The sequence below is a fragment of the Semicossyphus pulcher genome, unplaced genomic scaffold (genome assembly GCF_022749685.1).
Source record: "Semicossyphus pulcher isolate SPU_LCO1_2020_fin unplaced genomic scaffold, fSemPul1.0.p SCAF_19, whole genome shotgun sequence".
NCBI classification, from domain to species: Eukaryota; Metazoa; Chordata; class Actinopteri; order Labriformes; family Labridae; genus Semicossyphus; species Semicossyphus pulcher.
In genome coordinates this window covers 5,848,780-5,876,425 of record NW_027211692.1, presented here as the reverse complement: position 1 = coordinate 5,876,425, position 27,646 = coordinate 5,848,780, and the positions used below count along the sequence as shown (strand labels likewise).

The following is a 27,646-nucleotide window of genomic DNA, read 5'->3' as shown; positions in this document are numbered from 1 at the left end:
ACAACAGCCAATTTGTAGATATTACACATATGTTGCATTTCCCGTTAGAATTTAAGTCCGCATGTGATGCCAAAGTGCACTAATTTCTGCTGCATATTGGAAAGGAAATTTCAATTTGGTCAGAAGCTCATTGTCTGATAATGGCTTTAAAAAACATTCTCACAATTCTTTGAAGCCATGGTTGGAAGGGTCCATTCAAATGGATGTATGCTGTCTGCTCTTTTCAAAGCCGCCTGTCCAGTGCTATGCAGTGGGAATGGTCAATACCTTAAAGGTCGCTGCATGTGTCACAGCGGCTGGAAGGGCTCCGAGTGTGACGTTCCCACCAACCAGTGCATCGACATCACTTGCAGCAGCCACGGGACCTGTATCGTGGGAACTTGTATCTGCAACCCAGGCTACAAAGGAGAAAACTGTGAAGAAGGTGAATGTTTTAATAAGTCATGGTTATGTGTGCTTTACATAAAGTCCTGCATAATATGGCTGCTGTAACCACCTCATTGTTAGTGCTTGACATTTAAAAGAAAACTCATAATGGGAACAGCTATTAAGTTTGTATGGCTTATTTAACGGCCTATCTAGTAAAGGCAGGACATCGTTTATGGAGAGCATTGTGATCATAATACTTCACAGTATGTATCCTAGGTGACTTTTCCTGTTTAAGCCTGTAATATAAGGCTTTACCTTAATCGAAGCGGCCCATTTATTGTCTGAAATTCAGACACCGAGTCTGATGTTAATCCATTAGGAACTCACATTCACGATGCTGGATAAGGCTTGACCAGATAAGATTGAAGGAGCCATTGTGTTTGTCAGCTCTTGAAGGCTCTCATTTCAGGATGAAAAATGGACCCTGAGAGTTTGATAAATGGGGGTTTGTGACATCCATAGGCTCCCATTCTATTTTGGGTGGAGTGTTGGCCATAAGGAGTGGAGGGGAATGTGGACGAGGGCCCTTTAACATTTTTACCTTTCTTCCGTGCGACCTTCAGGCACAATGATTAATTGCCAGGAGAGACTTTCTTGTCAGTTAGCCTCTGATCTTTGTGCCTTGTGCCCAAACCATCTGCTAAAAGGCGAGAGATCCTGTTTGTCTCACTATAACGGCCTTTATAGCCATTTATGTCGTGGTAAAGGGGAGCTGCCATGGCGCGGCCTGCTGCTCTCAGTGGCTAGACATTGTTCCTGCTTGGCGGCTGTTTACCATCTGTGTGTACCGTGCAGATATTGTCTGGTAAAAGAATGTTATTATTGTGATTGTTGGCTTCCACAACTGCTGTCCCAAACAAAGTAGGGACACATTAAACAATATGTAAAGAGAAGAGATGCAGTTTGATTTTTGCATACTAATTGAACTGATAACATGTACAATAACATGTAAAAAACATGCAGCTAAGGGGAGCAGGTGATCTACAGTTTAGCGTGCTCTCTTCTTGGAAGTTTTAACTGTTGCCCAAGGCTTTTCCTCACATTAACCCCTTTTCTCCTCTTAATTCAGTCAGCGTGGGTGTTGGTTTTCCGAGCTTTGAACTACTCATCATCATAGCTTTCATTTTAGACTCATAACGCTCATATTAAGGCACCTTTCTTCTTAAGGATGGATTTTCATAATGAGATGATGGGAAAATGCCAGCCGGAGCGTGGGCAGTACCTGTAGGTTGGTGCCATAAGCCCCAGTGTGATAACAGACATTTAATTTGCTTGTTTGTAAGTCTTTGTCCTGTTTTAGAAATATAGGCCACCTCACATCCTTTTCCGTGTGTTCTCTCTGTACATTTATTATATGTGTGTTAAGCCGGTTGCAGCTGTAGCTGAGCTGCTGTGGCCCACTTCAGTTGTCATTCTAATCAGGTCCAATAGAGACGCCAGGTTGTCTCTGAAAGAGGGAAACAGCAGGTGACTGGTGTGTCTGACACCATCTCTTTGAAACCCTTTCAGTGGACTGTCTGGACCCGACATGCTCAGGCCGAGGGGTATGTGTGCAGGGAGAGTGCCACTGCTTTGTGGGATGGGGCGGGCCAGGATGCGAGAGCCCCAGGGCCTCCTGCATGGACCAGTGCTCTGGACACGGCGCTTTCCTGGCAGACGTAGGAACCTGTAGCTGTGATCCCAACTGGACAGGCCACGACTGCTCTACAGGTGAGTGCCTCCCACATATGAGAGTAAACATTGGCAGAATTCCCTTCACAGACCAGTGCTGATTTAGCTCTCATTACCAAGCAGGAAAAGTCACACAATACGTTGCGTAGGTTCAATGAAATTAGAAAAGATGTTTTGCATGATCTTTGGATCGTTGTCTTATGGCTTATGAATATAGCTGCTTCTTAAAGATGGATGGTCACTGTACCTGTTTAATGGTTGGAATCACAACTTTCATAAAACCTCCTTAAACCATTTGTAGTTATACATTTCTCAGTTAAATAACTCCTCATCTCAACAATTAATGGTTACGTGAGGGTAAGTAGTGAAATGTCCTATTTTTCAGCATTTGCTTTAGTTTCATTCCCCAAAACTGAACATGTAATAGCCTTGACATATTTGTTACATTTTGAGAGCATCCTGGAATGTATTTCAGTGCTTTATTCCGTATAACTCTCGTGGATCCTCGCAGAAGTTGATATTTCTGAAAATGTAAGAAGGAAATGGCTCACAAAAATACTCAATTATTCAAATCAATGGTTAGTCGGAGGTCCACAGCAAGCAATCAAACTCTGTTGATTTTGCTCACAAGCTCTTTCCGCTACGAATGCTTTCATCCTCTATCTCCACATGGTAGCTGGCAGTAACGGAAAAGAGGGAAACCAGCATAGCATGGATATTGTCAGAGGCATGATCTGATGCAAGATGATGCTCTTTCTTCAATTCTGGCTTTCCTCACTTTGGCACAAGGCTCACAGCTGTATGTAGCTTTTTTTCTGCTCCGGAGGATTGTTCCGATTGTGTTCATTTTGTCCATGGGGAATGTTTTCTCTCGGTAGGCAATAATAGGTTGAGCATAAGTTACAGTTTTACAGCTAGGATGTACCTTTGTGAGGATGTAAGTCTGAAAAAAGTCCTGTACAACTTAGGTTCAGCTCCGACAGCAGCCTTCCTCCTCTAACTTCACAAAGAAGTGTTTAACTGAAAACGCTCAGTGTTTTAGTGACAGATAGTTAAAGAGCTGTCAGACGCAGGGATCTCACTTCACTGACATGCGATGTTGGCACATGCAAAAAAAAAAGCTGTGAACCAGCTGAAGATTTTAAAATGTTCAACTCGAATAAATCCTCATATGAGTTCATGTTTCATGGATGCTGCGTGTTGCTTCAGAAGGCTTCGTTTGGAAAAGCCTCTGATGTGTTGATAATCAGTACATCAGCTCTGTTTTTGTAGAGGGTGATACATGTGCAACATTCAGCCGCTTTCATTTTGACAACATCATTTGTATTCTCACAGAAATATTTCTGAAAAGAGAGTTTAAGTCGAGCAGTCACTTGGATTCACGAATCCCTTTTATATTCCAAGCAGACACAATGACCTATTAGGTAATCCCAGGGATTTTGAGGGAAATGGGCAGTTAGTCTGAGTTTGCCTCGCAGACAAAGAGCTCTGTAAATGATGATGAGTTGGCTCTTTATCCGCCTTTATCCTGTCCATTGTAGAGCTTTCTGTGGTCTAATACAACACTAAGCTTGATGGTAGGGTAGCACAGCTAGCAGCCTTTAATATAACCTTGCAGACTGGGGGAAAGAAAAGATGGAAAGCATTCAATATATCCTTCAAGACTCTTTAATCCCTCCTCCCCGATACTTTAAAGTCACAAACTCATTTTCTCATGTGGCTTTACAATAGTACAACCTGGGTTTACACAGTTGGTAGTTCTACTGTTACAAGCCATAAAACAATGCCTGAGGTTTTATGTCCTTTAATATGTGTGTTTTTATGCCATTTTTGCCATTCTCCCACCCAGAGGAAAGTTTGTTTACACGGCCCTTTAGTGCAAATGGTAACGGCCATCAGGGGGATGGGGGTATTTCTCACAGTGGGCCCCTCCGGCCATAGATAATGAGGGTTTGCCTGCGGGCTGTAATTGCATCTTTATCACGTTAAAGCTTTCTCCTGTGTTCCAACTGAACAGTTGTGTCAGTCAGCTTTAGTCTGCTCTCTCTCACCTGTATGTGTTCTGCGAATAGTTTTCAGAAAGAAATAGTCAGTTTTGCATTTTGTAACTAATGTGCTTTTGGGATCACTCAAGACGTTCATTATGATAATTAGCACGTCCTGTTTATTGGCGTTAATTTCCTCCTTGGGCGTCGAGGAAGGCATAGATCCGCAATAAGGATTGTGTAAGCTCTGAATCCCGTTTCCATACACAATGTTTGCACGTGTGAAGGTTTTTGTATGTGTGTTTTAGCAGTCATAACACTGATAGAAATGTCTACTGTACGTCTAAATCAAAAGTCAGATGTACAATTAACATTTTCATAGTTTAACAAAGTGCCAGGCTGTAATTAGCAGGGCAGTGATTTTTCAGAAAAGCTTTTTAAGCTGGTAATGTCATGTTATGGTTTGTGGCGGAAAAAAAACACTGAAATTAAATTTGTAGCAGTGACAAAATAGACACTGTAAAGGCAGTAATTGACTAATTAAAAGATTTCACCTCCAGTTTGATCCCCTGTGGTCATATTTGAATTGGCTTGACTAATAAGCCAGGAATACATGGCTATTGTTCCCCGATGCCCATACTGCTCAGCCTTTTTTGAACGGAATAGTTAATAAAGAGGTTAACATTTCAATGAGATTCATAATAAATCTGTCAGTGTTTAATTTCCTTGAGCTTTCGTCTTGTCATACATTCCCTCGAGTTCATGAGACGTGGGTAATGTCCCGAGCTCTATCACAGCCTGTCAGGGAGGTCTTTCAGCTGCCACACAAAAGCGTCAGCAGGGTTTACTGTGGCTCTGTCTTCTTATTCCCGTACTTGTTCCTGCAGTACGCTGCAGACGGTAGATTTAAAACGTTAGGTAGACGTCGACATCCTATGCCTTGAATCAGCTTTAAATGTGTGCCTGTAGCCCACACTAAAACATATGGAAAGCAACGTGCACAACACGTACAACAAAGAAAATACTGTAACATTCACAGTTTGTCGATATGGTGGCACTGATGTTGTTGCAATTCCTATGAGTATTCCAACTCTGTCATTTTTTCCTCTTTACCCCCTTTGTGGCAAAAAGAGGTGAATTTGCAAAGAGAAGAAGAAGAGGCGAGGAGAAGAAAAAGTCTGCTCAGGCCGCCACAATCCATGTCTTTTCTTTGTAATGGACTTATTAGATTTGTATTGTCAAAAAGGATTGCCCCTTATGAGGTGCAGGAATTTCTTTTCAGCTGCCATCAGACAAGGTAGTGGAGCGTGGCCGCCTTTCCTTGACAATAACTCCTGGATTTGTCTTTTCTTCACCCTTGTTGCCTTGTCCCGTCACCGCCTTGTCTTCCCTTTCCATCCCACTTCCCCCCTCCCTTCCTTCCTCTCTGTCTGTCTTCCCCCACTTTCTTTTTTGTCTCTTTCTATGTCCCTGTCTCCCACAGAGATTTGTGCAGCGGACTGTGGTGGCCATGGCATTTGTGTGTCAGGCACCTGCCGCTGTGACGACGGCTGGATGGGCACTGGGTGTGACCAGAGGGCGTGTCACCCTCGCTGCAACGAACATGGCACTTGCAAGGACGGCAGATGTGAATGCAGTCCGGGATGGAACGGAGAACACTGCACTATTGGTAGGATGGGAAGAGGTTTGGGTCAGGGTGGGGGACTCTGTACGTGTGTGTATGTCTGTGTGTTTGGGGGCCAACAAAGGCGTAGGCTGTCTGTCTGCCTGTGTGTGTATGGAGCGCTGAGTGTGAGGGGAAGGGTCCAGTTGCAGAAGAGAGGGAAAAGCATGCTTAATTGAATTTGTGCAACTCGGTAAAGCATGAACAGGTTTACTCAAGGATCTGAGGCTTGCCTTCATGCATTTTAATGTGGGAATGTGCTAAGGTGTCCTTTCATTTTACTCATCCTCTTCCTCATCTCTTTCTTTGCTCCCTTTCCATTTACTATTAATTTCAAATGCTGACATGTGAGTCATTGTGAGCAGGTCAACCACCACTTTGAGCTCCATGGTAATACTAACAATTGTTCTTCTTTAAACTCTTGAAGTTAAGTTTCCAAGACCTTGACTGAATGTCAAGAGTTGTCTTGAAACACTTGGGTCTCTTTATTGTGAAAAAGATTGTTTTTTGAGTTGCCCGAGAGAAAAGTGCTCCTCAAGTGTTTTTACTTAGTATACCAGTAGCGGTTCATGGGCTGTTTTTTGTTTAAATCCTTTAATATTTGAGACAAAATACTTAATATTGAAAATAATTTTTTGACATAATTGCTGTTTTGGAGTTCTTGAAGAGGTGTTATTCCCATTCTAAGCCCTTGTTCATAAAGCAGGTTATATGTAAATAGTAGCAACAATAGGTACAACCAAGCAGTTATCGTAAGCAGTATGTTGATGGGTGTTCTGAGGTTTGAAAGTTTTGTGCATATCAAGTGTAGTTGAGCTCTTTAAGACGAGTGTTTAAATATAGTTAGCTTCGTGGTATTTGATGTCCGGACTGTCTAACCTCCTTAATGTTGGAGAACATGCTATGTGCTGCCTGCTTTCAAGACTGCAACTTTACCATTCTGTTACTGTGTTGCATATATTCTTCTCTCCACTCTCTCGTCTTCTCTTCTCTTCTCTACTTTTATTTATTTTTCTTAATCTTATTGGTTAAAAATAACTGAATACGTGCACTCAAGTGGAGTACATTTTTAGATCATTCACGAAAATTCATTTGTTTTCTATAAATCTACTTTAATCTATTTTTAAAAAAGGAAGTTGACTTTAATGTTGTGGTAGGGAGATACTGATGAAGATTTAACACGCAATAGACATCATATTTAATATCATGAATTCTTACTCTTGGTTTTCATGTGTAATAGATCCACTGCTGCTTTGCTGACAGTTGCCGGCGAACATGGTAGCTGACTCATTATCATTCTATGATCCAGCCACTCATGCATCAGAGAGGAAATGGGAACACAAAGGCCATCTCTTCCCCCTCTGCCACAGCCTCTCAGTGAACAGAAATGTGCAAATCCCACACATTTGACTCAATAGGGAGACGGCACAATAGTTGAGAATCTAGCCTAATAGGTAAATGCTCTCTTCCGTATTCAAGTAGATGAAGATAATTTTTCTTGCAGTATTCTCATGCATATCTTGGAGCAGAGCAGCCTGAGCACAGGGCTTGACTGAGTCTGTGAATGTTTTATATGCTGGCCTTACATTATTGATGGGCCTTTTATAAGTGCCATATTGAGATCCCCACTCCCTCGACAAGAATATTCCTCAGTGTCATCCATTAAGAAGCCAAAGATCTCAATTTAAATCAATTTTCATTATTGAGAGCTCTGCGCCAGCCTCAAACCCCATGCTGGGGAGAGCAGGAGTTCCAATTTGGTCTCACCATTGGCGAAGCCTCTGGTGACCTCATCGTCTATAGAGGTGTTTCAAGATTAAAAGTACTTTTTGTTGAACATCCTGACCTCCTGTAGGATATTGCTTGAGAGATTTAAGGGTGGTAATATGTGCATCAATCACGTTGCTTTTGAAATACTCCCCTGAGATATTCTGCCGATCCCAGCGGTTGATAAATGGGGACGGATTGAAATGTTCTTTCTGAACATATCACTTTTTTTATCCCCTCTCTAACACTTTCTTTATTCTCTCTCTCTCTTGCTCTCTCTCTCGTTCTCTGTGTTCCACACACCCCCCTCTCTTTTTTCCGTCTCCATCCCTCTCCCTCTGTGTTGGGTTGTATTTGTTGTGTTGCTTGTAATGCACGATTTTGCTTCATGACTGCACTTTTTCTTTTCTTTTATTTACCTTTTGTAATGTAAACTAACACCTTGCCTTGCTGTCTTGTCATAGAAGTGGCACTGTTCAAACCTCCCTTATATGTCCTGTCTTTTATCTCCCAAGCTCACTATCTGGATAAGGTAGTGAAAGGTATGGCATTCCTCCTTCCTTCTATTTTGCCCTCCTCCCATTGTAACTCAAGCCAGCATTAACAAATCATGCACACACACCATGCTCTCCCTCTACATTGACATATGCAAACACTTTGCACTTCTTGCTGCCCCAAACAACTCATTCTAAAGATCCTCACCTCCCATCAACTTTTTGCCATACTGTCACACAGTAATCTCCTCTTAGCACTTTCACACCTGGTGAGTCAAGTTGTGCTGCTTTTTTCCTGTGTTGAATATTTGGTTTGTGTGCGGCCTTGGTTTTTCAATAGGTGGGGTGTTGGGAAAGGGGGTTCATAACTTGTGCCATGCATTATGGATGAGTGTGCAGCTGTGAGTAAGGCCTGATAGGTGCTGAGGCCGCATCCTCTCTAATTAAAAGAGTTCATGGTCTGGTTGGTGCAGGGCAAGCAGGGGGTGGAGGCTCTGCAGCAACCCTGCCTCTCTGCCTCCAGCACCCTCGCTCCCTCTCACTGTGTCCTTGGTAATGGACCACCTGGCACGAGGGCGACTGCCAGAGGAGTCCTTCGAACACTTGCAGCCTCACGTTTGGAGCCGTTTCAGGCAGGCTTGAGCAGGGCTCAGCAGGGGCTCCAGCCTGAAAGGGCTGCCAATTAAGTTGAACTTGTGCCAACGGAGAGCGGATCTTTATTTATCCTTGTAATAAACATTCGGAGCTTACTAATCATCTGTCTCCACTGGTCTAACGAGAGTTGCTTTGTCCATTTGTTCAATAAAAGGAAGGCTAATGCCCAAATGTGTCTAAGAGGCAAGACGTGCGTTCATGGCATTAGCCTTCAAAAGTGTCTCCCTTTCTTCAGGGAAACAAGAAGAAAAAGGGGAGGGGATTAGCCATTTTTCTTACAGCTTTGAATGTGCCATACTTTATCCACATTATTCAATAGTCTGCTTGCTGGTTGGTCCTTTTTTATTTACAAGTTGAAAACTAGAAAACTGAAAAAGGTTCTCAGGAGACAAAACATATATACATATATCCATATCTATGTACTCTACTCTGTAAGTGTAAATGTGGCCAGATTTGCAGTTTGTTTTTCACATGAATATAATATATAATAATATAATACATTACATTATAATATATATTAATATAATATAACATAATATGGCTACAATTATTTTTATTTAAAACTTGTTCAAGGTTATAATACTATTAGTATTAGTATTATTATTATTATAATACTATCTGTATTAGATGAAGAGGACAGACCAGAATCACAAAAAGGCTGGGGATATTGTTTGTCAATATCTTTTATCCAAGTTGTTTCAGTAAATCATAAATAAATAATACATACATTTATTTTTAAGTCTTCTTCAGAGGCTTTTATTTTTCAAATCTCCATTTTTCAGCCTTGTGTGTGTGATCATGTGTATTTACTTAGCTGGTCAATTGATCCATGGTTGTACTATGACTCATGTCTCGATACTCCTGACCATGTGACGTAAAAACACACATCTATTCTTGGTGTTGCTTCTACCCTCTACCTTCCTAAATACCTATGTCTGATTCTGTCTCATCACATTTCCTTCCTTTAACTGATCTTCCTGCCTTTAATACATGTCTCCCATTCAACGCACCGGCCTCTCGTTTTGCTCCCACACTTATTCTGCCCGTGTGATGTAAGAGCATCGAGGCAGCTGCCCCAGTCTTTTTAGTTGATAAAATGGGTCAGCTTAACATTCTCTCTATCAAGGCAGCTTGCTAACAACACAAACTGTGACAGACTTGTGCGTTTGATATCTTTAGATGTTACCCTCTGCCTCTGCCTCAGCAAGGGGATAAGAATCATAAGGTACCAGATAACTGCCAAACAGCCCTTGAAAAATAGGTGAGACAATCCTCTGATCTATGCCCTTGTGAAGACTTTTCCAGAGAGAGACGGAGGAGTGTTTCACCTGTCGTTTGGCTCCAGCCTGCTTTTGGCTCCCCTGGGGTCACATGCCCAGGAACAGTTAGTGCAAGCAAAGTCCTCTCTTGCATAATGCTATAAAGCTCAGCCTTACTCACTTCTTACTTTTTTGGGGGGGGCTTTCTGCTTCTCTTAATGTCAGGACACGTGCTCTCACTGAAGGAATAATCTTATTGATTGAAGAGTCTGGAGACTATATATCAAAAAAGAGGGCAAATGATGATATAGAGCTTTTCACAGTTTTGTTGCAGCTTGTTCTTTTTCTGCAGATGACTGCAGTGTAAATGCTATGATCATAATGATGGTCACATTCGAATACCACATAAAAACAGGTCCAATTATGTGCAGGAAAGCCAGCACATCCACAACTGCTCTCATTACCCAGCTGTAGTAGCAAAGATACTGGAGGCCAATCTACTGTAGTAATGAGTGAATATTGATTTAGAAGATCCCTCTTATCTGATTTTACTGCAATGGGATATTAGAAGCTTCACATAAGGTGTATCAAATTAATCAACTTCATCTGAGGGCCATTATAGCCACCCTCACTTATTTTAAATCTTAAAATGTCTTGTGTCTGTTGCAACCACAAAAAAGCAATGAACCATTCTTATCAAGACGCCCACATGACAAAAAAAAAATAGTATTGTTAGTGTTCAGTCTGTATCTGTTACCTTTCACCTCCTTTGTTCTAATGTTGTGTGCCGACCTCAGTCTTTGTGCTCTTTTGTTACACAGAGGGCTGTCCTGGTTTGTGCAATGGAAATGGTAGGTGCACTCTGGGTAACAATGGCTGGTACTGTGTGTGCCAGCTGGGCTGGAGGGGCACTGGCTGTGACACCTCTATGGAAACTGCCTGCAGTGATGTCAAGGACAACGATGGAGGTAAATTCACAAACAACACACCGCAATGGCCTTTGTTACTGGAGAGAATGAACAGGGACTCTTAAGTAGACATGATTGGACTACAAAATTACCACCTCTGTTCGTCAGGATTTACTGTACCTGTTATTTGTTTTCCTGGCGCCGTGATACTCTTAAAAAGATGAGGATGAGAACTGGCTTCCAGTCGCTCACCTGGGCAACAGGTTTTTATTAAAAAGCATAGTAGCTGGCCTGAGGTCTTGAGCATGTGTGGCCCCAGGAGGAAGTCCCTGCTATGCCCTCTAACTCGCCCCGAGCAGAGCCAGGCACACACACAGAGCCAGCCAGGGGGCTGCACCACTCTTGGGGCCAAGTGGAAGACGTGACTTCCTTTCTTCCAGGCCTTATTCTGGGCCATGAGCTATGCACTTGCATCCCTTATTTATGCAGGGGCTGTTTGTCTCCCCATCACTGTGCAGGGACACCGTGGCTCTCACTGGCAAAGACAGGGTTCTGCTGGGGATTTGACTGACTCCTGACAGCAGGGTTTATTTTTATCACCCATCTGGCCATATAGGCCTGTGAAAGCAAAGGGTAGGGAGTCCAATGACCCACTTCTGTAAAGTAAAGTGCATCGCACAGCAGCCCTTACTGTCTTGTGTTATTTCATCTAAATAACAGAAGCACGAACGAGGCTCCAATCATTTAGTTAAACAGTATTTGAATTTAAAAATGCCCCGACGACTCAAAAATATCTTTTAGTTTCTTTTATGCTGTTGTTCAACGACAGAGTGTGTGTTGTGTGACTTGTGTGACCTTGTCAGATGGCCTGGTCGACTGCATGGATCCAGACTGCTGTCTGCAGGCAACCTGTCACACCACCTCGCTGTGTGTGGGCTCCCCGGACCCCCTGGACATCATCCAGGAGACACAGATGTCCTCTACACAGAGCAACCTGCAGACTTTCTATGACCGCGTGCACTTCCTGGTGGGCAGGGACAGCACCCACATCATCCCTGGAGCCAACCCCTTCGATGGAAAGTGAGTAACTAGTACATAACTCCCACCAGAAACCACCTAGTGCATCTTTTGTTCTCATACAACAATTTATTTTGAGATCATAATCAGTCAGTGTCTGTTGAATTAGTAATAGCTGGATGTATTAATTTTACATTTGAATTCAGCTTCTCCGGGTGCTTTCTTTTTGCATCATTTATGGAGGCCAGTGTAATAACAATGCGTTTGGTTATTTTGCATATCTTAGCGGAGTTAAAACATTTGCTTTTTTTAAACTAAGGCTAGAATGTCTGTGCGAGGGAGGTGAGGCAGCTATAGGCAGCGGAGGCTGTAATGGGCAGGGACTGGTTGCGTGCATAGCTTGAAGGATGATGGACAGATGATGATGGACAAACATAGAATGTGGCAAAAAGCAGGGAGCAGTCCCTGGCATGAAAGACATCTCATATTCATGTATTGTGATTACTTGTACTGTAATCCATCTGCGGCCCACTCCCAGAGGCAGAGCTCACGACACCCCAGCCCTGGAATCTGAGATGCTTTTATATCAGGCAGGATGACTGTCAAAGTCCCATAAGATTCCCCTGCCTCTCTTTCCCTTTGTCTCCTTCTCTTTTCATCTTTAAATGCTTGTGAGGCTGTGTCACCTTATTTGCATCCTACTTGCGTGTGGATCCCTCTTATCTTGGCTCATTATACTCCTGTGAAACAAACAGACAACAGTGAAAAATAAAAAATGGGAATATTTCAATTTCAATTCATTTTTGTCTCTGGTGAGTAAAATTTTATAAAATAGTGTCAGCAACTAAATCAAACAAACTTCCCACCATGGAGGGGTTATTTGACAGGTTTTTTTAAATGATGGCAGAAGGTTTTAGTTTCAGACATCCCTATTTTTATTCTGTTTGTGAAGGGAACAACCATTCAATAGTGTTGCTGCTCAAGGATAATTTCCTGGAGTATAATTTGCAACTTATCTTTGTACCGGTTGCTTGATATGTGAATAATGTGCCACCTGCGAATCTAACGCAGTCCATCTTACCTCGTTGTATAAACTCTGCCATACTCTGCTACCTGTGTTTAATTCCTTAGTGTCTTAATTGAATACTAACAGAAATGAGTAGCTGCTCTGTTGGCAGTAAGAAAAAATAAAATCTATATGAATTACTTTAACTGTCAGCGAACTCCGCCTGTCTTTGAACTTTTCATGGTAGTGTCAGCTGATACTCGAGGAAAGCCCTTGTTACACACTGTGACATTTTGCATCATTGACATTTTTCTGGCTTTCAAGAACCACTCAACATTTTGCAGTTCTTTACTGGACAGAGTAAGAGGCGTAGAGGGTTGAGTAATACTCTTGTCTCTCACACAAGAAGATGCAGCCATAAATAAGTAAAATAAAGAATCAAGAGATGAGCTGCAAGATTGGAGGCTTGGCTCACCTAAAAATATCAGTGATAATCTATTATTCATGCCTGGTATTCATTCCCCACCCACTGACAGATATGAGCGGTTAGGACAGGGGGCTCGGGCTTTAGATGAGCCTTACAGGCACAGTCTCAGCATCTTCCTGATATGCTGGGTCCGGTCACCTGATCATCTCTGTATTGATCCATTAACCACTTCCTCATGCTGGTAGACATGTTGGACTGCTATTTCTGATGTTTCCCACCACAAAATGCTGCAAAGGTGCCACTGAATAAAGCATCTGCCACTGCATCAAACGTCTCGACTCTCCACCATGACACATAATACAAGAGACTGCCGAGGACCAGCAGCGGAAGCTGACTGGAATAGTAAACAGGGACTTTGTCCATGGAACAATTTGGGCAAAGATTGATAGCTGACTTATAATAGCGAGGCAGAAGCCATTCGCTTCAGTTAAAGGGCTACACTTTTATTATTTTATTTATAACTCCTTTATAAGCACTAAGCCATTAGTGTCAGAAAATCTGTTGTTTATTTTGCTTTCAGTGTGCTTTATCCCTTTTTGCAGCTTTATATTTTTGCCGAGCGAAAAATTTACATTGATGTCTCCTCATTCTGCGTCCTGATACAAACAGGCAGGAAATAAGAGGGTTTGCTCCAGGGTTTACCCTATAATAAAGTACTTTGGGTAATGTTTTTTTAAGTCGCTTCTTTGGTGATGGTCGTATTTACTAACCTCACTTACTGAATGTTCTTGTACTTAATTCTGGCAAACTACAACACAATGTAGTTTTTCTTACAGTTACATGCTGCTTGAGGGAGGTATTTTATAATTGTATTTAATTATATTCTGTCACAGCTTTGTCAATTTAATTTAAATGTATTTGTTTTTCAGAGCTGCCCAACCACCTTGGCTGAAACATGCAGTTTGTGGTTAATCAATATAACCACATTAATGTTCAGCTGTAGTTTATAAAGAACTGGTACAATTAGCTGTATAACCTTACCTCCTCATATTCCATGTATTACAGCAAACACTGGTCAATAAGAAAAGTTAAATATAAACCATCTATTTATGACATCAGTTTGAGAATGGCTTCTTCAAATGGTGCAAGTATACCAGTTAAGTTATATGGCCTTATGTGTTAATATACTATAACTACCATCAGGAGTGAAATCCACCTCAGGACTTGACTTGGAAAAACTCAAGTCATTAATAATCCTCAACCTCTGAACGTCAACCAGAGATGATGTCTGTCAGAGTCCAGGGGCCTCAGTGGTTTATTTTTCACAGGTCCTCACTTGACCATTTAAGGTGATGAACGATAAACCGGAGGTTGGAGATTTGAGGTCCTTTTGACTTTGTGAATCCTCTAAGCCTGGTTAAACCTCATGAGGAGGGGGGAGTTTCTGCAGCAAAAGCCTCACGCTTCCTTTGCTGCTCTTTTTGTTGTATTTGATGTCAATATTTAAATCATTTGTCTTGGCAGCAAAGAATCATCTCCCCATGTGGTTTCATGGAGGCAGGAAGGAGATAGTTCCACTTTCTCAGCTCCATCTGAAGAAAACGTGGATGATTGCCTCTTCAAACAAGACTGTAAAATAAACTGTCGGCATGAATGATTAATCGCTGACAGCCAGGCCAGCGCTGGGTTAACTTTAGTAGTATTTCTTTATTAATGCACACAGATAGATCTTTGGGTGTGAGCCCCAGGATTCAGAGCAGTATCTCCTTGCTTGTTTACTGTGCAGTGGTGGACAGCCAAGGTCTTCTGAAGGGGACCTGGCCTAATTAACATAAAACTAGGTTCCTAGGGACCAGGATAGTTTGGGGTGAATGATCTTGCCTCTGGTAAGGACATGTTGAGGGCAGCTACTAACACACTAGTGTTAATTGTTTCCAGTTGTGGCAGTGTTTAAGACCCAAATGTATTAAAAATAGCCGTGGTCTAATGAAGATGTGGCTGTAAGGCATTTGTTAGGGTATGTTTTTGCAAACGACTACAGAAACGACAGCTGACCATGAATTTGGCCTCGCTAATGACCAGGGCAGAACTCGACAAAGGAGACATGATACAGCAAGGTCTAAACTCATCGGTTCTGTAAGATTAGGAGGTGAATTTGGATGACTTCCCACTATTGATTGGTGGGGACTGATGATCAGATCTAATTTATGCAGCTTCTGGAGATCTAATGTCAGTCTGGAAATCTGTCGAGGACTTGATAACCAGCCAAGCAAGTCTTCTTGCAGTCCTATTTCCCTCTCTTGTATTCAATAATGGAAAAGATAAATCCTCCTTTTTTAATTAGAGCAAAAGCAAAGTAAACCTTCCTTATCTCATTAGCCCTCCATTCTGGTTAAAAAACCCCTCCGAGACTTCCTCGGAGATGTAAGGTTTTGTTTCTGCTGTTGCTGCTTTTAATGTGTACAGTATTTTTGTTTTGATTACTTACTCTATAACCGGTTTCCAATTTACAGCCTATATGTAGTGTTATGCTTTCATTTTTATTATTGTTGTGTACACAGGTTACCAGTAACTACACCTGTACGAGACAGTGATGTTTAATAACCAGTTTATATTAAATCCCCCTCTTGTGAAACCGTTTTCAGAGAGATATTGATGCTAATTGTTTAATGTTTTAGACCAAACTTCATTGTATTTTGTTTTTGTATATTTTAGCTACCCCATTTGCATTTATGAGTTGGACAGGTGACATTTGAAACTCCAAAAAGTCTAATGCCATGAATACGTTAAAGGATTTACTGCAGGTTTAATGTTTGTATTCTGTCTTTACTGGTGTACCTACACACAGGAAGTCTGGCTTTGAAGTATTTCTTTGTAACTGTGTTGGTCTTTCTCACTTCCATGCAGCCATGCTTGTGTAATTCGTGGACAAGTAGTGACCTCGGATGGAACACCTCTGGTGGGAGTCAACATCAGTTTCATCAACAACCCATCCTTCGGTTACACAATCACCCGGCAAGATGGAAGGTAAGAGCCCCCATCTTTATATTGTCCCAGACACACAGGATCAAAGATGCAGTACAAATGCCACCAACCTCAATCTAAATACCCTGCGCAGAGATGTGACAATTATATTTATATTATTATCAAATAGTGTTGTTTAGCTGTGCTGAATTCTAATGATTAAAGAAGAAGACAGTTGCCACTGCAAACTGCGCTGCCATTGATCTGCTTCTTGCTTTCATTTGGTCCAATTTTGGAGTTCTCGGCTCAATTCCCAGAGAAATCAAACAAAGCCCTTCTGGTACACTCATAAGTTATGCTTCAGTAGCAGCAGGGAGGGGAAAGAATAAAATATGCCAATTCAAAGCAGCTCACTGGGGCAATGAAACATACTGCAGATGGACATTATTTATTTGACAAAGGAAGATTTACAGAATCAAGTGAGACATTTAAGTTTCGGCACAGGCCTGCAATTAATTTGCTTTTCCTCTGTCTCCCTTCATGTTGTAGCTCAAGAAGGATTTTTATCTCCCTTTTAAGTCATGGGTGATAAAATGATCTTAACCCTAAACTCAATTAGTTGTGTAGGTGTTTTAAATCTATGTCCATAAAATAATACATGCAGTCACTGTCCTCCTCCTTTTACATATCTTTTGCTTCTGCAACGAACAGGAAAACTTGTCAGTTAATTCATTGCCTATCGTCTTGGTGCTGCACTGCAGTACCACAAGAACCCCTTTGGAGGGAGACAATAGTTGTGAGTGTTCAAATACCAAAAGTGGAAAAAGTCTGAGCTTTCTGTCTGGGCTTTCTTTGAGCGACTCCAAAGCCAGCTGCTTTGGCACCGAGAGATTTTCTCTGTGAAATCCAGACAAAAATCTCAAAGTGGTTTAGATGTGTTTCTTGGAGTGAGAGAGGATGGACAGAGACAAAAGAAAGCTCAATATTTTCTCTGATATCTGTATTTGATCAGATTGTAAGTTGCACATTTAAAACCTCCAACCGCCCTGTTTCTATCAAAGTAGTTCATATTAGTAAGGCATTCGGGCAAACAAATCCCCTTTATCACAGCACAGCATGGATTGGTGTTTGCTCTCCAAGCCCCACTTCCTCCTGACACTTTTATCAGTTACTGACACTCTAACGGCATACATCTCTGCTGCAAGTTTGATCTAGATCAGCATTACTGCTCCTCATTCCCTCCATCTTCTTGTCAGTTTCCTTTTCTTCCTAGTTTTACAGAAATCTCTACCTCATCATCTTCACCTTCCTCACTTATTTCATCGGCTCTCTATCCCTTCACGCTCCTCCTCCTCCAATCTCCCACTGCCCTTAAGCCTTTCCTTACTGGGCATTACTCTTTCACTTATTTCCTCTTTTTTCCTGAGCCCAGGTCTCATGTCCTTTCCACTGCACTGGCTTCCCTCATCTTTATCCTTTTTCCACTTGTGTGTGTCCCATTTTTCATATGCATCACTCCGTTTTCCTTTCGCAAAGCCCTATACTCTTTTCTTCCTTCTAGCATATGTGTAAACACTACTCCATCTCCCAGGTTCCCCTGTAAACATGCCCAGTCTCCTGCAACTCCCCTGCAATCACTGTAAACTGGCTCAGTGCAGCGTGAAATCAGAAATGCACCTGTTCAGCCACTTAGAAATGGGAGAGCTGTCTCAACTCATTTTTTATGATGTGTTCTTTATTGTCGAAGGGCTTGCTTTTTGAAATTACCTTTTCACCATCTTGAAAAGTTTTCTGACCTAAACAAAAGAGGTTTGTTTAGTTTCTTCCAGCTGTGTCGTCATTTTCTGACTGGCTGAGCATTTGGACACACCTGTTCCCTCTGTTCCCAAATCAATGATTGATACATTAGGTGCTTGTGTCTCCTTTGTAACCTTTGTTACTATTATTCGAATCACTATAATTTATTTTTTAACATGTTTTTGGTGAGAGTGGTGAACTTAAATCATCAGATGATGATCGCAGAATAAGGACCAAACTAAGGTCCTAATTAGTGAGGAACTATTACAAGTTCAGTCCTCCTGTTACCTGGGCATCTATACCACGTTATTCATTCTTACTAGCTTTTTACTGTGTCCTTCATTCACTTTAACCTCAGCTATATACCATCCAGTTCATTACGAGGATGCACTGGCTGAGAAATGATTGCGTATAATTTGTATGTGGCACGCCAAGTTCATTGGCAGGGTTAACTCTTTGAGCTTGATGCATTCCTTGAGGGCATAAGCAAGCAAGGCTGTTTCAGGTAGCTTAATAAGTTTTGTCACATGGCTTAAGGCTGTTGTCGTGATTGATAACAGCCAGTGAATCCCTTCATCGATTTGCCACGCTGGCCATGAGTACCTGTCCAGAAGTGTTTTGAGCGTGCGTAGTCTCATCCTGCCAGGTGTCACGCAGACTGACCCGCTGCCGCTGTATGGCTACTGATGAATCATGGCAGTGCAAGGGTACCACTATCACAGCTCCCATCAGCTCTGCAGCCTCCGTAACTGCTGGACGAACTCACTCGATTCACACCCAGCCAAGGGCAAAACACCAAGGGCGGAACAAACCTTTGTTTATCGCTGGAGCCAATCAAATGTTTACCCTCAAGGGAAGTTAGGCTAAGCAGATTCTTTTTATAGTCGCTCAAACCAAGAGGGACTTTACCGGGTTTAAAGACCGCTATTTGGACCCACTTTTTTTACATGTAATTTGGAAAAGATGCTTCCCATGTGAGGAATAGGCCCTGTCCCCGGGGCATGTAGGTGACCAGGTGCTAATTGGCTCGTAAAGAGAAGCGACAAGAGCTGCACAAGCCCCGTGCAGGTGCAGGCGTGCTGTTGTCACCATTCAGTGGTTAGAGATGACAAAATCGGCAGAGTACAGCCTGTTTACTGAGACCCACTCAGGACAGAGCAAATGCAGAGGCCCTAAAATGCAACAGTAGATGGGATTGCTTTGCAGGGCTTTTAGACTGATGTTAGAGTGGACAGCCTTCATCTAAGGGATCGATAGAGAAGTGGCTGCTGCCTCCATCCTGCGGCACACATCTCTCTCTCACACATATAAATGTGAACACCGGAGCAGTGCATTACACACACATATGGAGGCTGCAACAGTCAAGCCTGGATTTACAGTTTGCGTCTATTATTTTCCATTCTTCAAAACAAATCTTCATATTATGACATTAATTAAGAGATGTGCTTTTAACGTTGTGATTATTCATTGTGTTGTATGACTCGCCCGTGAGTGCCTGAAAGATATGCTTAATAACAAAAACTAGAATCCTTCCTCCACAGTCTGTGTAAAACATTAATTTATTTCTGTTTGATATGTTATTACTACAATTAATTGGAAAATAGTCATTATATTCATGGTAGATTGTGGCATGGTTTAATGCCAAACGCGCAATACATTAAATGCACTGCTAATGAGATTTGTGACATTTATTATTTTTCAATCATCACTTCACGTGAATCACTTTTCATCCTCTCTGACATTGTGAATGTCTGTGTTCCAGTTTTGACTTGGTGACCAATGGGGGCATCGCCGTAGCCTTGCACTTTGAGCGCGCTCCATTCATCACGCAGGAGCACACTCTCTGGTTGCCATGGGGACGCTTCTTTGTCATGGATACCATCGTCATGCGGCATGAGGAGAATGACATCCCGAGCTGTGACCTCAGCAGCTTTACACGGCCAAGTCCTGTGGTGTCCCCGGCTCCGCTCACCGCATTTGCTGGCTCTTGCTCTGAGAGGCGGACCGTCGTACCCGAGATCCAGGTGACTATTCTGCTCCCCACCCTCCACTGCCCTGCGGGTTGTGATCTGCATGGGGCTCCCCCGCAAATGATTTATTTCACACATCTGTGTGAGACTCTGAAGACTATTCATCACGTACAAGTATAATAGTGACTCTGTGTCATGGCAGTGCTGTGATTTTATCCTTCTTGTGTAATTGGTCTGTGGAACCATGATGACTTACAATGTACATTGAGTTTCACTGCAAAATGATGATGATCACCTCGCACGCAGGAAACAGCATTTTTTATTTCCCCTGGGTTCTAGTCGCCTCAGTTAAGCACACCACTGGAAGGGATTTGTTTTTATACTTCCTGTCTATGTTTTGGTATCTGTCTACATGTGTATGTGTCTTGTTGGTGCCTGCACACTCTTACATCAGCTTATGTTTGCAGGTGAATGTGTGGTCGCTGTGTGTCTAGCAGGCATCTCTGTGCCCTTCTCTAATTACTTGTCTCACACTTTGCTTCGGAAGATTTATGACACATAGGAAATTTAGCGCGAGGTCCCGTCTATTTATAGAGCCTTGTCTTTTGCTATTTTTTTGTGTTGAAAGAGAATCATAAGGGACATCATCCAAATTACACTTGTCCTTATAAAAGGGAATTTAGATCAGTTATACTCAGTGAATATTTCAAAAGACACACATCATAACTGACATGTCCTCTGACCGGTGCTGCTTTGTTTTAATTGTTATCTTGTTCTAGTGAGACAGGCGACGAGAGGTGACTCAATTAGAGCAGAGAGGAGTTGGTCGACCAAACCAGTGGTGTCAGCCCTTGATCCTTAATACTGTACAATGTCCAAGTGCTCACCTTCTGTTGTATCATCAAGAGGTTACAGAGCTAACCTCCGTGGAAACTTCCTAAGGCCACAATGTTGTCACTATCTTTTATTACTCGGTATATTATCGGACTGTGCGAGCTCTGAGCCCAAGGGCACTGCTTTGATGCCATTGTCATATGGATTGCAGGGAGGAGTGTTGTCCTAATGAAGGACTTGCTATTATTAAATCAATTATGAAACATACTCGCTGGAGTACATAATGAAGAAATCTTTCATCAGCTTCCCTGTAATACATTAATAGAATTGTCCTCTAATTGATGTTTCTAATCTTTCCATGGGTCCATATATTTGGTTTGAGGGAAGGTAATAAAAAATGTGACAAAGGTTGTAGTGGCCACTAACCAAAGAAGAGACAAATTGACAAGCTACATGAATAAAGGGCATGCAGAAGCATACACTACCTTAAACACTGCAGAAAATACATTTCAGTTTAATATTTACAGTCCCTGTCAGCTTGCTCTGTGATTTATGTTTGCTCTCTGTCATTGATGAGTTTGTTTTTTGGTCTCCAGTCTCTGCAGGAGGAAGTGCCTATACCAGGGACAGAAATGAAACTCGGCTATTTAAGCAGTAGGACCCCAGGTTACAAGTCAATATTGAGGGTGACCCTCACCCACCCCACGATTCCTTTCAACTTGATGAAGGTTCACCTCATGGTCGCTGTGGAAGGCAGGCTGTTTAGAAAGTGGTTTCCTGCAGCCCCAAACCTCGCCTATGACTTTGTGTGGGACAAGGCTGATGTCTACAGCCAGAAGGTCTATGGCCTATCTGAAGCGTTTGGTAGGTGATCAACTATATATTGCCTTATGCATATTTTTGCTTTATTTCCACAACACACAAAGTTAACATATTCTTGTTTTCTCTTTTCTTTGTGTCCTAGTATCTGTGGGTTTTGAGTACGAGTCGTGTCCAGACCTAATTCTATGGGAGAAGAGGACTGCTGTTCTACAGGGCCACGAAACCACTGCCTCCAAACTGGGAGGCTGGACTATAGACAAGCACCATGCTTTAAATATCCAGAGCGGTGAGTCAACTAGTAATCCCTTTTTTAAATTCCTATTCTCAGCCATTTGTTCATTTTAACACCTACTCAAAAGATAAATTAAACTCCAAGACATCTTAATTATAACACGATTATCTGTTGCTGGGTTTATAATTATCACAAAGATGTAAATACACTTGTTCGCGAGTGCAGTTGTCCTTTTTTTGTAATTTTACAACACGCATGATAAAAAAGAATACAGGATAATGCTGATCATTTCTGTTCATTCATAACAGGAAAAGTAAAATTGTAAAGACAGTTATTTGATTTAATTTACATTTAAAAGCAGCGTAATTTATTTTTTTAGTTTAACCCCCTCAGGACTCTCTGATTGTTAAGAACTTTTTGGTTCAAGTCTTATGTTTGTCATCCCTGTGTGCATGTTATACACGTCATTCTGAATGTGCCCAAGAGTGCAGATAAGTACCAGTGCCTTAGATGATGCTTTAAGTCTAACAATGAGTTGTCTCTTTGAGGCTCTTTCAATTCTGCGGTCTCATGTAGCACCAGATAGACTTTTAATACAGCTGTCCATTTTTAGGTGAGAGGGGACAATTTTCTTATTGCCAGCAAATTACTCCTGAAAGGCAGTAGTAGGAATGAAGAGATAAAAAAACTTTAGGCAGCACCTGTCACTAGCTGGGATTCAGTCTGATGTTGTCTGGAAGGGCTCATCAAAGGAGATGAGGCGCACTTATGAAATGAAAAGTGCTCAGGAAGGTGGCACTTTGATCTGTCACACTAAACCTGCTCAGTCCGACTGTGCGGTCCAGAGGAGGGAGAGCTGCTCCTGGCCCCCTCGCCATCTCTACTGCCAGTCCCTTCGCCTCCTTTGGCAACTCCACGTCTTGTTCATGCCCAGCATTTTTTAAATCATCACTAATTTAATTGCTGTCAGTCTGCTACTCCCAGCAGCAGCAGCCCCTAAGATTAAATCACGTCCCAGGAAGGCGATGCTTGGCTGATCTTTTCTGATAGACCAAATGTTGTGCTGCTCAGAGAACTCAGATCACCAAGTACCGTCAGAAGCAGCAAAACTACAGCAGACATGCAGATGCTGAATTTCAAATATGATTAAATTGATTGGGCAGCGGAAACATCTTTAAATTTACATATTTGGAAATTTTCCAGGAGAAGATTGGCAAAACTAATGGAAACATAGTGTGCACGGATGTGTGGGTGTATGCCTGAATGTCTGCACATACACTATTCTCATACAGCTAAATCTTTGTTCATGTGCCTAACTGGTGGTGGTAAAAAAGGCAAGCACAATGCCATTTTTAATCATGGTGAGTCCGTTTTTGTGATTGTGCATGTGTGGTAATTTTCTAGCTCCAAGAGATTCCACTTTTGCCAAGGGCTTTTTGGTTCCCATTCTGGCATAAAATTGTGCCTGTGTTTCTGTCCGCTTACACCACCTCTTATTGCAAACACGGATTGCACACGGAGCAATTTAATGGTTTTATTTGGCAGAGGTGCACAGACAGACTGACTGTATTCACAAGTACATCAGTTTCCTATATGTGCATTGACTTTCACTCTCTGCCAAAATATTTATCTTGTGTAAAAGTTGAATAATATGTTTTCTTGAACCAGAAAGAGGCACTGGATTATTTTCCCCTTAAAAAGTTCCCGTTATTCGTTGCAGTAAACAGTTGCCCATCAGAAACAGCTAAACATGTGCATCTCTTTTGCAAGCCACTTGTAAACTGCAATACACATCATTACGCACACATCAGGCAGCATCTGTAATCTTAATTAATTTATTTAATCTTTTGACAAGGAGTTTGCAAATTTATACAGCCCTCTACGAATCTCTCCACATCAGACTGGAATGCTTTTCTCTACAGACACAAGTTTATATGCAAATTACTGCCAGTGAAGATGGCAGCATCAGGACGTGTGTTGAGCAGAAATGTAGGAACAGTTTTTATTGAAGGAAAACTCAAACAGGAAGTTCTGTTGTTTAAACAGGACTAATTGGGAGCTGTTGGAATAATATAAAGTGCATTAACAATTTACTGTATGCATGTAAACTTACCTAAATATAAATAATTGGGTAAAAACATTTCATATTTTTGTAATCGTATTCTAACTGTGGTTTAATGTTCTTGTAAAGTAGGTTTGAGTACATAATTAATAATGGACATCATTTTGTGTGCTTTCTAAAATGTAAAACCAGCATAACATGTCATAAAACCAGCATAACATGACATAAAACCAGCATAACATGACATAAAACCAGCATAACATGTCATAAAACCTGCATAAAATATCATAAAACCAGCATAACATGTCATAAAACACGCATTACATGTCATAAAACCAGCAAAATATGTCATTAAACCTGCATAAAATGTCATGAAACCAGCATAAAATATCATAAAACCAGCATAACATGTCATAAAACCAGCATAACATGTCATAAAACCAGCATAACATGACATAAAACCAGCATAACATGACATAAAACCAGCATAACATGTCATAAAACCTGCATAAAATATCATAAAACCAGCATAACATGTCATAAAACACGCATTACATGTCATAAAACCAGCAAAATATGTCATTAAACCTGCATAAAATGTCATGAAACCAGCATAAAATATCATAAAACCAGCATAACATGTCATAAAACCAGCATAACATGTCATAAAACCAGCATAACATGTCATAAAACCTGCATAAAATATCATAAAACCAGCATAACATGTCATAAAACACGCATTACATGTCATAAAACCAGCAAAATATGTCATTAAACCTGCATAAAATGTCATGAAACCAGCATAAAATATCATAAAACCAGCATAACATGTCATAAAACCAGCATAACATGACATAAAACCAGCATAACATGACATAAAACCAGCATAACATGTCATAAAACCTGCATAAAATATCATAAAACCAGCATAACATGTCATAAAACACGCATAACATGTCATAAAATCAGCATAACATGTCATAAAACCAGCTTAAAATGACATCATCTGCCACCGGTAACATGTTCTTCTTACATATACCTCTCCAAGATTTTTTTTTCTTCTTCCTTCTGGCCTGGATGCACTTCTCAGTTTGATTGGAAACACTCCAGTGCTTTCAAAGATTAGAATCTAATTACCTGCCTATTGTTGTAGCTTACCCCTGTCACCAAAGTCCTCAAATTAGCAACCAGTCCTACACACCCATTTTCACTTGCATTTTTCTTTCATCCTATATTAGGAGGATCGTAGAGCCAAATCCTAAAACTGTGCTCAGCCTTAACAGGTTGCAGGTGTTACTTGTTTCTTTCCTGTGCCCTCATCAGGTATTCTTCATATGGGAAATGGGGAGAACGTCTTCATCTCCCAGCAGCCTCCTGTAATTGGCAGTGTGATGGGGAATGGGCGCAGGCGCAGCATCTCCTGCCCCAGCTGTAATGGTCTTGCTGACGGAAACAAGCTGCTGGCCCCTGTGGCTCTGGCTTGTGGCTCAGATGGAAGTCTGTATGTGGGCGACTTCAACTATGTGAGGAGGATTTTCACCACGGGGAACGTCACCAGCGTCCTGGAGCTCAGGTAACGGAGGAGTAGCCAACTAACATTCAATCAGGACCCTGAGCTCAGATGGGCTCGCACACAGGTCATAAACCACAGAGGTGGATTGAGATAGACAGAAATGCCCTAAAGGCCCAGGATTGATGACCCTTCTGCTCTCCTTCACCTATATCAGCTGGAGTTTGTCCGTGATACGGGCTGAAGAGGATGTAATGAGGTTAACACTCGACAAAAGACGTAGCAGGAAAAGATAAATTTAGTTAGTTTCAGCACAGCCGGGGGGTTAAGTAGATAAGGAACATAATTTAATCGAATTATAGAACATACTTTTTAATGTTTCTATATTAATTCTGTCCACTAACAACTATTTTTTTCTCCTATCGACTAACAACTAACATTTCCCTTTTCTTTCTCTGTCATTTTCTGCTGCTTTTGGCAAACTTTGAAAGAAATAAAGACTTCAGGCATAGGTAAGCATCCAGTATTTGCTTGAATTAATATAGAAAGGGTACAATTCATACACTTGATGCTGGAGTGACCTTTTGAGCTCATTTCAGATATGTAATTGTGAGCAACTAGAAGATCATATCCTCAGATACTGACTGCCGCTGTAATTTTCATTCTCATAAAGCTGTAGATTTAGAGGTTTAACTATGTCCCCTGAGCTTATTTAATCTCTCAATTCAATGCCGGGTGCACTGCTGTGTGTTTGCGTCTGCATGTGTGATGGCAAAGAGAGGATGTAGCTGATTTTTGGCTCAGTAGAGGCTGCCTTTTTCATCAAGATTCATAATGGGGGTCAAATTACATTGCTCAAATTACATTGTCCACTAGTTACTGAGTACACGTTGCTACATCACTGCAATCCAACACAATCTCACCGCAAGAAATGAAATCTATTGTGATGTCAGAGAAGTGTTAATACAATTCTTTATAGTGTTTATGGTGCTTATGAACTGAATGATATTGAAAAGTAGACGGTGGCCTAAACATTATGTTAAAAAAACTACAAGTTCCAAAATAATAAGAAAATTCAATTCATTACCTTACTGAAGGTGTCAGTGGAAAGAGTGAAACATTAAGTTCCATTAATGTTTTATGCACATAGATGGGTGACCTAAAAAACTGGCATCTCAGAGATGTTAATCGGTGGCTTAATACGCTAAGACTTAATTTTCCATGACAGGTAAATATCAGGGAAATCTCCATGTGCTGTATTTATATACGTTGGCTGTGTTCAAAATGCCATGCTATACTAGCAGTACGAACTGATTTGGCCTAAATGTAGTATGTAGTATTCAAACAAAGAAGAAATGTGCAATATGCCAAAAATACCCAGATGTCGTACTGATTTGGAAAAAATCTCCAGTAAGCATCCGACCAGTCTAACTCCGCTACTGTATCCCACAATGCAAAGCGCTGAAACGTCACAACGGCATTTGAAATGGCAGACGGCAGCAGAAGGGGGCGCTATAGCTAAAGAAGCTGCTTTTTGCTTTTGGTGGGCAATTGTTTGCTTCCGCTTTCCGAAACCAGAAACTGACGCCTGGCGTTGCATACTGCAGAATCAATCTGAACAGCTCCGTACTACATACTACCACCGAACGCAGTATGTAGTATGTAGTATACAGTATATAGTATATAGTATGGCATTTCGAAAACAGCCCATGTCTCAGGCAAAGGGCTATTAATTGATTTTCTATCAAAGGGTCGTGACTTCAGCAAGGATATTTGTATGTAAGTCATGTGATGATGATGTCACTGGCCTCTGATTCAGGAATGACCACATTAATCGAACATGTGGAAGCCCCTGTTTTTCTGTCTCCTTCTATTAAACCGACTCAATTCAGACGTTAGAATGCGCACACACACTAATATATACATGCTATACACACTGAACAGTATTTGCAGTAAAAGCTCTGTTGGTCTCAGAGCTCCAAACACATTTGCATATTCAAAGGCGATTTATCAAGGAAAGCACAGCATGTGTCTGTATGTAACGGGTGGCTGCCTCCTCTTCATGTGGGAGCCAGCGATAGGACTAGGAGGTGGATGATCTCACTACAATGTGCATTGACCCCCTACTAAGGATGTCCCTCATCCACTCCAACCACGCTCCCTCCATTGCCGCGC

The 27,646-nt window shown here is 41.6% G+C and overlaps 1 protein-coding gene across 1 annotated transcript in view; it reads left to right on the top strand.

The window, feature by feature from the left end:
• tenm4 (teneurin transmembrane protein 4) overlaps positions 1-27,646 on the top strand; it is a 140,408-nt gene that overhangs the window by 81,757 nt on the left and 31,005 nt on the right. Inside the window, exons 13-24 of the mRNA XM_069668102.1 lie at positions 230-424; positions 1,939-2,139; positions 5,569-5,754; positions 8,031-8,057; positions 10,744-10,890; positions 11,694-11,910; positions 16,188-16,307; positions 19,804-20,065; positions 21,442-21,709; positions 21,810-21,953; positions 25,285-25,534; positions 25,963-25,983. Coding sequence (XP_069524203.1) covers positions 230-424; positions 1,939-2,139; positions 5,569-5,754; positions 8,031-8,057; positions 10,744-10,890; positions 11,694-11,910; positions 16,188-16,307; positions 19,804-20,065; positions 21,442-21,709; positions 21,810-21,953; positions 25,285-25,534; positions 25,963-25,983 — 2,038 coding nt within the window. The remainder of the gene's footprint in view (positions 1-229; positions 425-1,938; positions 2,140-5,568; positions 5,755-8,030; positions 8,058-10,743; positions 10,891-11,693; positions 11,911-16,187; positions 16,308-19,803; positions 20,066-21,441; positions 21,710-21,809; positions 21,954-25,284; positions 25,535-25,962; positions 25,984-27,646) is intronic.